This window comes from Hevea brasiliensis, chromosome 18 (assembly GCF_030052815.1).
Source record: "Hevea brasiliensis isolate MT/VB/25A 57/8 chromosome 18, ASM3005281v1, whole genome shotgun sequence".
Lineage (NCBI taxonomy): Eukaryota > Viridiplantae > Streptophyta > Magnoliopsida > Malpighiales > Euphorbiaceae > Hevea > Hevea brasiliensis.
Window position 1 is genome coordinate 48,288,668 of NC_079510.1, and position 14,567 is coordinate 48,303,234.

Sequence of the window (14,567 nt, forward strand, 5' to 3'; positions counted from 1 at the left end):
AAGTAAATTAATTAATCTAATTGAAATGGGTAAAGAGCAAGAAAATAAATTCTAAATTTAGATGCAATTAAACTAAATTAATAATGGATAATTTAAATCAAAGTCTAATTATGTTAAAAGTGATTACAGAGTTGGGGGTTTATGCATTAATTAATTGGGATTTGTCTTGGATATTCCAATTTTAAGGGAAAAATAGAGTTTGAAGGAAATTGATTTTAAATTCCTTTGATATCTTTTTCAAACAAACTAAAGTGTATTTTAAAATAACCAAACCTACTTTCGTATGTTATTTGATTACTTTAAAACCCATTAAATTCTGTAACCAATCATTAATTCCTCTTAAAATCCTAGTTTATTTCTAAATCTAGATGATTTTAAGTTTCAATCCTTGATTATCTATCAATGACTTTCACCTTTCGGTCCTTCAATCAAAGATTAACACAATACCCAATGGGTACCAACATTAGGTAAGTAAATCAAGCACACAAGGAAGGAATCAAAACTCGTATTTATGTAAAACAAGGAAATACCCAGTCAAAATCCACAAATTAATCTAAAACATATTTCCCAACTCTGAAATCAAAAGAGTTTACTCACTCATAATGGTATTTACAAGAAAGATTGATGGAAAAATAAAGAAAAACATGATAAGAGGACTAAACTAGAAAAACCCAGGTAAAAAAACCCAAAACTCTGATTTCTGGAGCTCTAAAAGATGGTTGCAGCAGCTCCTCTTCAGAAAAATGGCATTCTCCTCCTCTCTCTATTTATATTTTCTTTCCTTTTTGTTTTCTCCTCTTTCCTCTTATGGAAAAAACTAGGAAATGATGAATTTATATGGTCCCAAAAAGTTGCCCTAAAAGTAAATAAGAGCCAAGGAGTGGATGGGAAATGAGATATAAAATTATCCAAGTCAGCAGCATTATTCACGTTCTGACAGTCTGCTTTGGGTACGGCTTAACCCTAAGCAGCTTCTTAGCAAATTTTAGCCTCTGGTTGCACTGTCTGCTTAAGGTTAAGCAGACCCTCAGCAAATCTCGGCAGGTTGGAGTAAAATGGACTTTTCTGCTCATGCTTGACTTCCAGCTTGACTTGTGCTGCACCTTAAGCACTGCCGCTTTATCCTAAGCAGGATCTTAAGCAATTCTTGGCAGGTTGTGGAGTAAAAGCTTGAATGTGTAGGATTTAAGCTGTGCTTAACTTTCAGCTTGAACAGGCTTAAGGTTAAGCTTATATGACATACCCTAAGCAACATCATAAGCAAAGTCTCAAGCAAATTTCGGCTAACTTGCTCTTTCAAGGCTTGATTTCTTCAACTTTCCTCAATGCTTAAAGAATTCCAAATTTCTTCAAATCACTTCCTAATGTACTCATTGATCTTCGATTTACCACAAAATCCTATAAAAAATAACAAAATTATAAAAATCAAATATAAAGTATCTAAAGTTAACAAATAAGCTAAAATAAAACTAAAAATATAAAATATACTAAAATATAAAGGCAAAATGGATGCAAAACTATCCTAAAATGCCCATATGAAATGAGTGTAACAGCTTCAACACCGATTCAACCTAAAGTCAAAGTTTTTATCTGGAAAGCTTTGCTTGATGCCATTCCAGTTTGAGACTGTCTAGCAAGAAGGGGGATTCCTGTTGATTCGACTTGCCTAGTTTGCGGTAATAATGTTAAGACGGTGGAACACATGTTGTTTTGGTGTGACCATGCTTGAGCCACTTGGTTCTCAAGTCCATATAGCTGTAAGCCCAACCCTTTTGGATTCACATTCTTTTGATCTCAGAATTTCTTAATGTTGTAGAAGCTTGGTGTTTGGTTGCGACTATGTGTTGGATGATTTGGAAAGAAAGGAATAGGACTGTTTTTTATCATATATCTCCTAATCCCATTAATGTAGCTCATAAGATTACAAATGCAGTTGAGAAGTTTCTCTTGCTGCCAGAGCCTATTAATAGTTCCACTCATCATGTTCTCAATTATCCAGTTAATTTTGGTTGCATAGCTCCTCCGTATGGTTTTTTAAAACGAAACAATGATGTTGCTTGGAAAGGAAATCGGGTGGAATTAGTAGCAGCTATTACAGTGTGAAATCATGGGGGAGATCTTCTGGATGGTAAAGCCTCTTTTATCTGTGTGAGTTCTCCTCTGGCAGGGGAAGCAATGGCTATGATAGAAGCGTTGAAGTTAGCTACAGCACTAGCAGCCAAGTTTATTGTTCTTGAAACTGATAATGCAGAGCTTTTCCTGGCGATTCGAAATCCTTCTGGAGTTATACTGTGGGAAATTAGAGCTTCAGTGCTTGCCATTAAAGCTCTTATGGTTTTTTTCAGTGAAATCTGTTTTTCTTTAGTGAAGAGATCAGCCAATAAGATGGCTGATTATGTAGCAAAAAATGTTTTATCTGGTTCTTTAAATTGCTCTTGGATCAGAGCTATTCCCCAAAATCTTTGGTCCATTTTGTATTTCGATGCTCATTTGTCTTCGTAATGCATCTTGGTTGCAGGAAAAAAAAAAAAAAAAAAAAAAAGAGGTCCAGTAATTATTAAATCACCCAATGCTATCTCATCAGAGTAAGGTATACTTCAGGCTAATGTCTGATACATTGTAGGCTTGGCAGAGTAAACGCGCAAGAAAAAACATTTGCAAGTGAAGCGGCGGCTAGCCAGTTTGACCAGCGAAACATCGCATTTGGAAGCTTGTAAGTTGAATAGCTTAACTGCTCAGAGAAACAAATTCCAATGGTTCAAACAGCAGCAGGAAAGAGAAGATATTGAGTCTTGAGAAAGACATTCAACCATCAAGAAAATCTATTATAATAGTTTCGGACAATCAGAAGCCACTGAGAAACATGAAAGCTCCATATTCTCGATAGTCTGACGTTGAGATCTTTAAGCTGGAAAGATCAGGTGATCTCTTCCAACATTTAAGCCCGTCAACAGAAATCATTTCGAGTTCCAAGTTGATCCCATGCATGCTTGAAACCAAAGCTATAGAATTTGCTGTTGTCTTAGTTGTCTCAAGATGGATCTGGCAAGATTAACATCACAACGGCAAAATAACGAACTCCGAAAGCCTATACTGATAATGCAACGTCTTTACAAGTCGCATAATATCTAATGCATTTCACAGAAATACAATGATGTTATCATTTAAAATGCAGAACATGAACCAGCTAACGATAACAACAAATAATTAATGATGTCAATTTAACATCATAACACTGTAGCAGAAACAACAAATAATTACTTAAAAAAAAAAAAAAAACTAAAGCCATCTCACTGATATCAACTATGAAATTCAATTTTTACAAAATTAAACTTAAAAGATGGGATAATTGTCACATGGGGTGTGTGTTTTCATTAAAAGACTGAATTTTAATTTATTTCATTAAAAATTATTAAATTTTAATTTAATCTCATAAAAATTACTATAATTAAAAATTAAAAATTTTTAATTTAATCAGCTGTGTTGTCAAATGTTTTATAAATATTAATTATTTAGAGGTATGTTAAGTATAATTGAATCACTTGTGATTATGCAATTTAATTATTTACATCATTAATTTATGTAAATTTTTTTATATATAAAAAAAATTTATATTAATTAACGATTTAAATTAGAAAATAACCTCATTCGCTACCATAGTAAACATTTTCCGATCAATTGTTAATATTTCATTAACATTCATATGATAAATCGTTAATCCGTTATTAGTTTTGAAATGGAGATGATTAGTTAGAAGTCATGTGGGAGTGGCTACAAGCATCTTTGGAACCCAGGACAAAAATGAGCTGGATGGAATGTTAGGTGAAACCCCATTAAAATAAATTTTATTTTAAAAAATTATGAATTCTTAAAATTAAATTTTAATTAAAATTAATTTTACAATAAAATAATCTTATTTGCACTTAATTAATATTATTATATCATAATTAATTGTGCCCATAGTCACAGTGGGATCCACCTTCCTGGTCACCATCTTTGACTCCACGAGCATTATTCAAAGAGATGAACTGTGTCTCTCAAGAAGTTAGTGTCGCCGGGGGTTGGTAGCTCGTACTACCCTGGGTTGGTGAGCAACGACGACTCCAATTCATCCACATATTAGAAAAATCAGAACCCATATAAACAGATTTCAGATCCATCATCCAATACCCAACAAGAGAAACACCCATCAGCCAAAATGCAAGTTAATATCAAAGAAACTACTCCAATTCGTCCTTCTCCTTCTCCCTTATCTCAAGACCATGTTCTTCCACTCTCCTCTCTCGATATTGACCGCAACATGAACGTTACCTTCCGTTATCTTCGCGTATATGTAAACAACGAGGCCGCCACCACCAACAACACTAAGAACCCCTTTAATGTAATCGCCGCCGCCCTTTCTTCCGCTCTCGTCCACTACTACCCTCTTGCCGGCACTCTCCGCCGCCGACATGAAGACAGCCGCTTTGAGGTATTCTGCTCCGGGGACCAAGGTGTGCCTCTCATCAATGCCACGGTCAACTGCACGCTGGAATCCCTCAATTATCTTGATGACCCGGACTATGATTTCGTGGAGCAGTTGGTGCCCGACCCGAGTCCGGATGATGGGCTGGTCAACCCGTGCATACTCCAAATCACAATGTTTGAGTGCGGTGGGTATACCCTGGGAGCTGCAATACACCATGCCTTGTGTGATGGGCTTGGAGCCACCCAGTTTTTTAATGTCATGGCGGAGTTGGCTCGCGGGGCGGACCTGATTTCGATTGAACCGGTGTGGGACAGGACGACTTTGTTGAGCCCGAGGGACCCACCCCAGACTGATGGAGCGATAAGGGAGTTTTTGGGGTTGGAGAAAGGGTCTGAACCGTACGGTCAGGCGGTTGGTAAGGTTGCTAGGGCGTGTTTCAATGTAAAGGATGAGTGGTTGGATCTGTTCAAGAAAGTGCTGCTTCAGAAGAGTGGCTCAAATTTCACCACGTTTGAAGCTTTGGGTGCATTCTTATGGCGGGCCAAGTAAGTCAATTTCCCATTTTGTCCGTACAATTTATGCTTGTGTATAGTGATTGTTATGGATTCATATTTTGCTCAATCTTTATGATTTTCCATTTTAGTGATTTTGAATCAAATCATGATTGGCTGTAACTAGAACAGACTGTTAGGCTAGTGGATGGATTTGTATTTTGCTCAATTTTTATGAACGGGATTATAGAGATTTTGAACAAAATCATTATAGGAGGCGACTAGAACATTCAATTTGTTATGCTTAGATTCTCTTAGATGGGACCACCAAAAATGTTTTAGACAGGTTATGAGATTGCGTTTGCATTAGCATTGTGCAGATAGAGTTATAGAATTCAGGGTTTGCTACCTTCTAATCTTCCAATTTTGGGGGGGATTTCTCCATTTCTATTGATGATGATAATCCACTTTAGTGATCACACCCTCTGGATGCTACAGTAGCAATTGTAGTATTTCTTTATATTACAACTTGTCAATTGCCGCCGTTAATACTGATTTGCCATTTCTATAACAGGGTCAAAGCCTCAGGAGTTGCTGGTGATGAGGTTGTGAAGTTTACATATGCAATGAATATACGAAGACTGGTAAAGCCACCGTTGCCTGCAGGCTACTGGGGCAATGGCTGTGTTCCAATGTATGCACAGCTTCTTGCTAAAGAGCTACTAGAGCAACCCATTTGGAAAACAGCAGAGGTGATCAAGAAGAGTAAAATTAATGCCACCAATGAATATGTCCGATCATTTGTCGACTTCCAAGAAGTGCATTATGCAGATGGTATCACAGCAGGAAACAGAGTGAGTGGATTCACAGATTGGAGACACCTGGGCCATTCAACTGTGGATTTCGGGTGGGGAGGTCCAGTTACTGTCTTGCCTCTTTCAAGGAAACTACTTGGAAGTGTTGAGCCTTGCTTTTTCTTGCCTTACTCATCAGCAAATGCAGGCAAGAAAGATGGGTTCAAGGTGCTGGTGACCATGCAAGAAACTGCCTTGCCTGCTTTCAAGAAAGAGATGGAGAAATTTAGCAACCAAGACTTCGAGCTGTGAAGATTTACATGTCAAAGTCTGATATTATTGTGTCTGTAATTTATGCTAGAACAAAGACTAGAACTTGCAATATATGCACCAGAGAATTTGCTAAATAAAGGGAAAAGTGAGCTAATGGCTAAATAGCGGATCTTGCTATTGTTTTGTTTGTTCTTCTTTGTGCTTTAATGTCTGGATTCCTGATCTTGCTGTAACTGTGAGTGAAACAGCTTAGGACAGATACAAAAAGCTTGATGGCTTATTTGATGTTCCATGGTGATGACTGCCCAGTTAACGGACTTGGTGGCTGCTGCTACCTCAAAGACTGACTGGGCTGCTAACGACACGACTAAGCTACAAAGCTACAATCGATTTGTTCCTTAGCAGATATTTACAAAAGCTGATGGCTTATTTGAAGTTACATATGGCTTATTTGAAGTTAAATAGTGATAAAAAAAAATATTACCATTTTTTCTAAAGTACTATTTAGGTATGAGATACCCATTTTTAGAAGAGGCCCAGCTGAATAAACAGCAAATGTTTAAGACGAATCGATATTTATCCCACCACTCATTTTTCACATTTAGAGTGTTTGGTTCAGCTGTTGGATGTAGCTGGTAGCTTATAGGTATTCAAACAGCTAAATTAAAATATTTGGTAAAACTCCAAAAAATTAGCTAATAACTGAAAGGCAGCCGATAGGATACCTATTAACTGCAAATTCTATCAGCTCTAAAATATGAGCTGTTTAGAACTGCTCTATATTTTTTTTTATTTTTTGATTAAAATATCTCTACTCTAATGTTTACGCAGTGTCCTTCACTGTATTATCTTCTTGCTCCTATTTGAATCAAAATATCGATTTCTTTCTAATTTGTCATCTTCCTTATTTTATTTTCTTGCTCCTATTCTTGAGCTTATCAATTGAAATTCTAATTTCTTCTCAGGATAGAATTAATTTGTGATATTAAAATGCATCAGATTATCCCTTGTTGAGTCAAGAAAGTATGATTTTCTAATTTTTAATTTTATTTATACTACTGTTGTGTCTCCTTTTTTGATTTTGAATTCAATTTGATTATAATGATACGTGATCGCACTACTTATGAATAAAGAGTGAAAGGTAGCAACTCTAAACTCAAATTATGAACTCACACATTATGATTTCAGTTTAGCTGCTATATATATATATATATATATATATAACAGTTATTTCGTCATTGTGAGGTGAACAGGGGAAAAAGAAATTGACATGATGCTATTCTCTTGCCCTAATGTTATTCACCTCACAATGAAAAAAATCAATTTCTTTTTCCCCTGTTCACCTTACAATAAAAAAATCAATTTATTTTTCCCCTGATCACCTCACAATGAAAAAAGTCAACGAAATATATATATATATATATATATATATATATATATATATATATATATATATATATATATATATATATATGCTATTCATCTCCCAATGAAAAAATCAATTTCTTTTTCCCTGTTCACCTGACAATGAATTTCTTTTCCCTGTTCACCTGACAATGAATTTCTTTTCCCCTGTTCACCTCACAATGAATCCAAGAGTTAGTGAATCCAAGAGCTTGACTTAGAAATTATGTTATGTGCCTAGTACAGTAGTAATCATGTTCCATTCATGATGATAGACACCATTAGAGATCTGAATGCTTTGCATTTAGAATAGTCATCACATCATGAATTATTTCAAATACTCCTTTGCGTCCATTATATCATATGGAATCAAGCCTGTTTCAAATGGAATCAAGCCTGTTTCAAATGGAGTTTTGGTTGTTGGCATTTAGAATAGGTCTAACACATTTGAGATCAAGTAGAAAAATTAAAACAAATGAGACATCAAATTGTACCTTGAGTTCCTTTTGTGAGCCTTCACAGGGCATGGTTAGATGCCTTGAAAGTGTGTGGCTCTTTATTGTGATTTTCTAGAACCTTGAAGGTATGGTGAAACTATTACTTAAATCAAATGAAAATTTTCTTCAATGTGATTCTGCTATAGACGTTAATTAAAAAGGTTAATTGCAATGAATAGAAAGCTATGCTAATAGAAAGAAGAATCAGTAATTACTTTCATTTGGTGCACGATTGCCTGAAAAAATGGGGAGCAATAACTATTTGTGTTAATATTAAGCACCTTTGGTCAAATATTGTTGAATTAAGCATCAAATATAATGCTTCAAACACAATGTTTATTTCTAGCAGATCTTTCTTAGGGAAAAAGATGTGCTATATTTATGTAGCATGAGAGCTGATGACAAGTTATTATTCATTGCCTTTTGAATTGATCTAAAAGGTTCAATCTAATTTCAGTATGTTTAGTGATTGAGGTATGAGATAATAATTTAGTTGAGGACATTATTAATTTTTCCAGATATGGGAATCACACCTTGGAAATAACTAGGGACCTGGAAGTAGTATGGCTCAAATTTCTTGATCAGTCCTTCAAATTCTGATTGCTACTTATTTGGTTTTAGTTGAACATTGTTCTTAATCCAAGATAGAACGAACTTTAAAATTAAACAATTAATATGAAAAAAAGAATTGTTAATTATGTTAGATATATAAAGTCTAGAATATGGTGATCTCATGTTTCTTGGTATTTTTGAAGAGGTCAATTTGTAATAGAAGTTTGTTGTACAGTTCTTTTATTAACTAAACAAGTCAATTTCCAATTCTCATGATCAATTTTAATGCTGGAATTTGCTATAGTACTAGGAATTATTTGATGTTTATCATTGGAATTTGGAGATTATGGGAAGAGTTATTATTAGTTATCTCATGATAAATTCATGTAATACTGAAGGTCTAGATTATTATTTTTAGTTTTATTTGCCTTTCAGAAGCTTGAATTCTTACAAAATAGGAAACTTACTTTCATGCTTTTTTTCTTGAATTAATCTCAAAATGGGAGTTTATGTTTAATACTTTTGCATACTTTTATTTACTTGAATGTTATTTTTATTTGGAGTTAAAAGCATTCATCTTTATAGGTTGATATGGCTACAAAAAGTAAGGGTGCTGGAAGGGTTGCATGGAGTAGTGAACAATTTAACTTGTTTGTTAAAATTTGTGTTCGAGCCACTAATTTGGGCAAGAAAAATGGTGGTGGATGGGGTGACAAAGGATATACATGATTACAGAATGAATTGAGGCAAGTTGGTGTAAAGTATACTAAAGAGCAATTAAGGCACAAGTGGGATTGGATGAAAGATCACTGAAAGATGTGGAAAGCATTAAAAGGGAATGAAACAGGATTGGGATGGGATCCTATAAAAGGCACAGTTGTTACTTTTGATGAGTGGTGAAACGAAAAAATTAAGGTAAGTTAAATAAAGAACTAGCTTTTAAGGCTTCGTTAAACAAATAGGCATTTAATTATTTATTAACACTAGTGTTTTGATTTTTATATGTATTACAAAAATTCAAATTTTGGAAGATTTCGAGAGAAATAAATTGGACAAGAGCTTTATGAAAACTATCAAGAATTATTTCTAGGAACTGTGGCTACTGGAGAATTTGCATATGCACCATCTGTAACACTCCTAATTTTCAAATAATTATTTTATATGTAAATATAAAAATTTTAGTATAACCCCTAGTGTTGTGGGCTTTGCGTAGGTACTTTCGTTTCGTGGCAATTCGACCATTGCCCGGATCTATAATTTCGGACTGAGCAGATAAGCTGCCAAAATCACTTTAGAACCAGGTCAAAATTATAGGCTACTCCACCATTTTCAGACGCCTCGGACGCATTTCAAGCGTCAGAATTGACATAGATAAACCCAAACTCCAAGTTTCTTTAATTTTATAGTGTTGGGTTTAGAATAAAATTCCATAAAATATTCGTGGATAGCTAGAAAATTATAATTCCTTTTATATTAGCTTAGTAATATTGCTAAGGACCGTGGGCAAAATTTTAGAATTTTTAGAGCTCATTTGGATAGTTTTTACAAAAAGAGTTAGTTGTAGGGACTAAATTATAATTTTTTAAAATTGTGATTGTTGACTGTTTAGATGGGCCTAGGAGGGGTCATGTGATGTGATTGAGTTGTGTGACTTGTGGATACAGAAGTGTATTTTTGAGCCATTTTGCAGGTTGAGTAAGTCTTAGGTATAGGGGAAGTTCTGCCAGATTTTTGGCACAATTTAGGGTGGCTTTGATTCTTTTTAAGCTTGTATTAAGTCAATTATATTAAATGAATGTAATGTAATTGTGAGGTGAGCCGGGACAGCCTTCCTCCTCTACTCAGCCTCCACATTGACCTCGATTTACGTCTGTAAGTAAAATATTAATTTTAATTATAATTTCGATGTTATTGTATGTTTAGACATGCCCATGCATCACTTATAAATATATATCTATGTAGTTAACTACTAGGCATATTTTATATTGCATTCTTGATTGATGAAATGCTATGGATATTGTTTTATGATAATTTGGAGCAGTTTGCGTGTGTTGGCGTGCGTGTGGTGTGTGGTATTGGATATGGACAGGACGAGTAAACGCGGCTGGAGCTTGACTTGCTGGGACCTGATCCTTTTAAGGGTAAGTCGGGGTAGGCATGGCTTGAGATGATCTCGCTGGCCCCCGCATTTGGTCTATTAAGCGAAAGTCCGGCTTGAGATGTACTCGCTAGCAGAGGTTGAATTAAGAGAGCTGTGTAGGGGATCAACTCCCATATATGTATTATTTGAATATTATATGGGTGTGTGAGTACTCCAAATTACCTTTTTGTTGTTTATGATGTGATTTGTGTATGAAAACTATGAAAGTGTTGCATTCTACTCTTTAGGATACATTAGCTTTAGATAACTATAGAAATTGTACTTAAAATCGATATTTTACTCCCTGAGTCGAACGCTCACTCCTGTTCACCTATTTTTTTTCAAGATACAGGAGGTCTTTTATTGAGTTCTATCCTGCCTCTCTCCTTCGCAGGTCGTTTAGTAATGTCTATTATGTTTTGTATAATTTTACTAAATTATATAACTCCGCATGTGTTAGAAGTATTTTATTTGATTTGGTTCTGTATTATAATGCCATGTTGGATCTGTAAATCTATTAAATGCATGTATGATTGGATTGGATGAGTGAGCTGAGCTCCCATTTGATTTTATGACATTATGAGTATATAGAGGGTGAGCTGAGCTTTCTAAATTATTATATATATTATGCTTACAGGTCGGGTGAGTCAAAAACTCCCTGTTGGATGGTCCATGTTATAGTCGGACTCTATCCAGTTAAATTCTTGAAATTAAGCTTATTATGGGCCTTAGGATTGGGTTGAGAAATAGCTAGGCTTACTATAGGCCTTGGGGGGTTTAGGCTGGCCCAGGTCCTAGTACCGGTCTGGCTCATAGGTTGGGTCGTGACAAATATGGTATCAGAGCTTAGGCTTTAGGTTCATGGAAAAGTTTGTACCTAGAATTATCACATGCAGAGTATAGGATTTTATTTCGTCTTTTTCTGTAATTCTTTGTTTCTAGATTCTGCGTTATTCCTTAAGCAGTGTAAAAGTGCTTCAGATTGGTGTCTTATTTTTCGTACAGTACATGGCGATGTAAACTAGAGTTAGCAGATGTGTTAAGGTTTACCATGGGTATATGTATTCCATGAAGTTCTATGTTTTTGTCAGTATAAGGCTAATTGGCGTGCCTTAGTGCAAGGCAAGAGGACATAAAGGTGAATTATGGCAATATAGTTGCCCTAGATGAGAGCAAAGGTATCACTACTGGTAGTTGTCAGTGGATATCACAGTCAAAATAAGTTTACGAGATCGATGGATTCGAGGGAGATAAGAGATTAAAAAACCTAGTTTGTTAAGACGTACCATAGTAACTATGTAATATTCTTAATGTTTGTATTATAAGCTACAGATTACAATACCAACATGAGATTATTGTGTAGAGCTACGTGCTTCCCCATGGTGCATCATGATGAGGGTGTAGATTATCTTTGCTTTGGTGCAGTTATGCTAGAACAGGGCTCTATTACTGCAAAGGAGTTTGGAAATCCTAGTTAGGGATTTAAAACCCTAGAGCTAGAATATCGAAAGGTCATAATTGTAAGGTAGCTAAAGTCAGTGACTCAGTTACCCTAGCATGAGCTACAGTGACATTAGGAATTACTATAAGACTAGAGGTTTCAATATAGTCATAAATTAAAGGTAATACCTATAGGGTGAGGCCATTTGGTCTCTAATATGGGGTCTTAGATAGTTTTGGCATTGCAATGGACCTTTTGCCTAAAGTTTAATAAAGATAGCACCTCTTTCATGAGACATTGGAGCATAAGTACGACTCTACTCCTTAAAGGAGATTGGAGATTATGAATAATATTTGTAGCCTATAAAATGACATTCTAGGAAGGTTGACAATATAAAAAGAGAGCTGACAGCTTTATATAGTTGTGGTAATGGGGTTGAGGTAGTACCTCTCTTGCAGTCAGTTATACTGTAGAGTATGGTAATGTTTTCTAAGGAGAGACAAAGGATTACCACTAATATAACGATCTGTGGAATGATGTCCTAAATAGGACTGTAGTGTGATAGGAAATAATGGCTCAGGTATCCCCTTAGGGAGAGTACGATTTTCGTTGTAAGGATCATAAGGGATCAGATCATGATAGATGTAGAGCTTTTGAGTAGCAAGGAAAAAAAGGGATCCTGTAGATTCCCTCCTTAAGGTATTAGAGGGTAGTTTAGAGTTAAACAGAGGAAAGGACAATGACTACAAGTCAGCAAAAATAAGACATAAAATATCAGTAAATAAAAGGAAATATAGAAATAAAAATTTGGATAGTTTGTTTTAGATGCAACAGGAGAGAAATTCGAATGACAGTAGAAGTACCAGCCAGAGTGGTTAAAGCACCAATTTTGAGTAACATCAAGGTATTGATAACTTGATAGAGACAGTGAAGGGATATAAGTTCCTGACATGATAGTCAGATCAAGAAAGAGAGTAGCACTAAAGAATAAAATAGTCAAGTTTTACTTTGGGTAAGATAAAAGAGAATAGCCAAAAATAGGACAAAGTCAGGAAGATCAAAGTGTGATATAAGATATATAAAGATTCATCCTGAGCAAGGTAAATAGGATGAACTGAAAGGCAATATTAGAAAACCTAGAACGAGGGTACATGAGTGATGATAGCTGTCAAGATATAGAATCTAAAAGTGTAGGACTTAGAGCAGGTTATGGTTCGGGCAGTGTCAGTGTAACACTCCTATTTGCATAGCCTGGTATATTTCATTGTTCCGGTGACCGGTGTCGGTCTAGACAATTAAGGGGATTAGAACCACATCTAAGATACCTAGATAAGCTCTGAATATAAATAATTAGTAATTGCTAAATAGTTAAGTATAAATAAGAAAAACAGAACATAAAAGGTTAAATGAGCCGGGAGTCACAGCGATGGGTGACCTTCCTAGGAAGTGATTGGGAAGGCCCACGTAACCCTAATTCTGAACCGAAAAATGTCACACTGCGGTCCTTAGGACTATTGTGAACACAGTGGAAAAGAGAAAATCACAGAAAAGAATTGTTAAGCATGTCAAATAATTAGGTCAAGGATCCGGAAGAAATATTGAATAACTAACAAACTGAATCAGACCAGCGAGGGACAAATTGGTTAATTCACCCCTAGAGCTTACTTCTGACCTATCTGTCCAATAAAATCGGAAAAATAAAAATTTCGAAATCGAGAATTAAATTAAAAAACTATTGAAAAATTAAGGAAAAAGAAAAAGAAAGGAAAATTGGCTTTATTACATCATCACCTTACCTCACATGTGACATCATAATTCAATTTTAATTTTCTTAATTTTTGACTAATTCAAATACAATTAATAAACACATAAAATCATAAAAAAAATTAAAATAATTTCATTTCTTCTCCTCCCATCTCATATGCCGTCCACCTACCATCTCTCTCCTCACTCTAAAACCTCCATTAAAGCTCAATTTTGAGCTTGAGTAATCCAAAAATTAACCCATAAATCCCTAAATTTCTTAGTTAAAATCTCTACTCAAGCTTTGGCAAGAGGAGTGGAGGAAGAAAAATTCAAAAAGAAAGTGGAAATTGAAAGAGTGAAACAGCTACCAAGGGGTTAGTTTGATTTCTCTTTTTCTATCTTTAAACTCATAATTAGGTACTTTGATTTAGTAGTTAATTGTGGAAATTGGAACAAAAATACCATATTAAAAACCCCCACCAATTTCGATCTAGTTAGGATCCCTAGGGTTTGGTATGCTCAAGTTAAATTAGGCATGAAATTAAGCTTAATTAGGTGGATTAAGTGATTTATGTAGTGAATTTGAGGTGAATTGAACAAATTCAAAAATTAGGGTTCTTAACCCTCTTAAAAATTTAGGAAAATTTGAGAAAATGGTCAAATGATGCAAATGACCTTAATTGAGGTTGAAAATGGCCAATTGGGACCATTTGTGGTGTGTTTGAATTGTTAGAATGAAATTGCAATTTGGATTGGTTAGA

General features: G+C 35.0%; 1 protein-coding gene across 1 annotated transcript; it reads left to right on the forward strand.

Annotated features, from left to right (window-relative positions):
* Positions 1-4,021: 4,021 nt before the first annotated feature.
* LOC110673627 (3'-N-debenzoyl-2'-deoxytaxol N-benzoyltransferase) lies at positions 4,022-6,188 on the forward strand. Its single transcript, XM_021836760.2, has 2 exons — positions 4,022-5,013; positions 5,534-6,188. Exons 1-2 carry the CDS (start codon positions 4,199-4,201, stop codon positions 6,063-6,065), a joined length of 1,347 nt encoding a protein of 448 aa, XP_021692452.1. The 5' UTR covers positions 4,022-4,198; the 3' UTR covers positions 6,066-6,188.
* Positions 6,189-14,567: the final 8,379 nt, after the last annotated feature.

Bases quoted from the DNA above. Each gene is read 5' to 3' on its own strand.
- LOC110673627 (XM_021836760.2), top strand. From the start codon at position 4,199: ATGCAAGTTAATATCAAAGAAACTACTCCAATTCGTCCTTCTCCTTCT. The intron at 5,014-5,533 runs GTAAGTCAATTT...TTTCTATAACAG, and splicing joins GCATTCTTATGGCGGGCCAA to GGTCAAAGCCTCAGGAGTTG.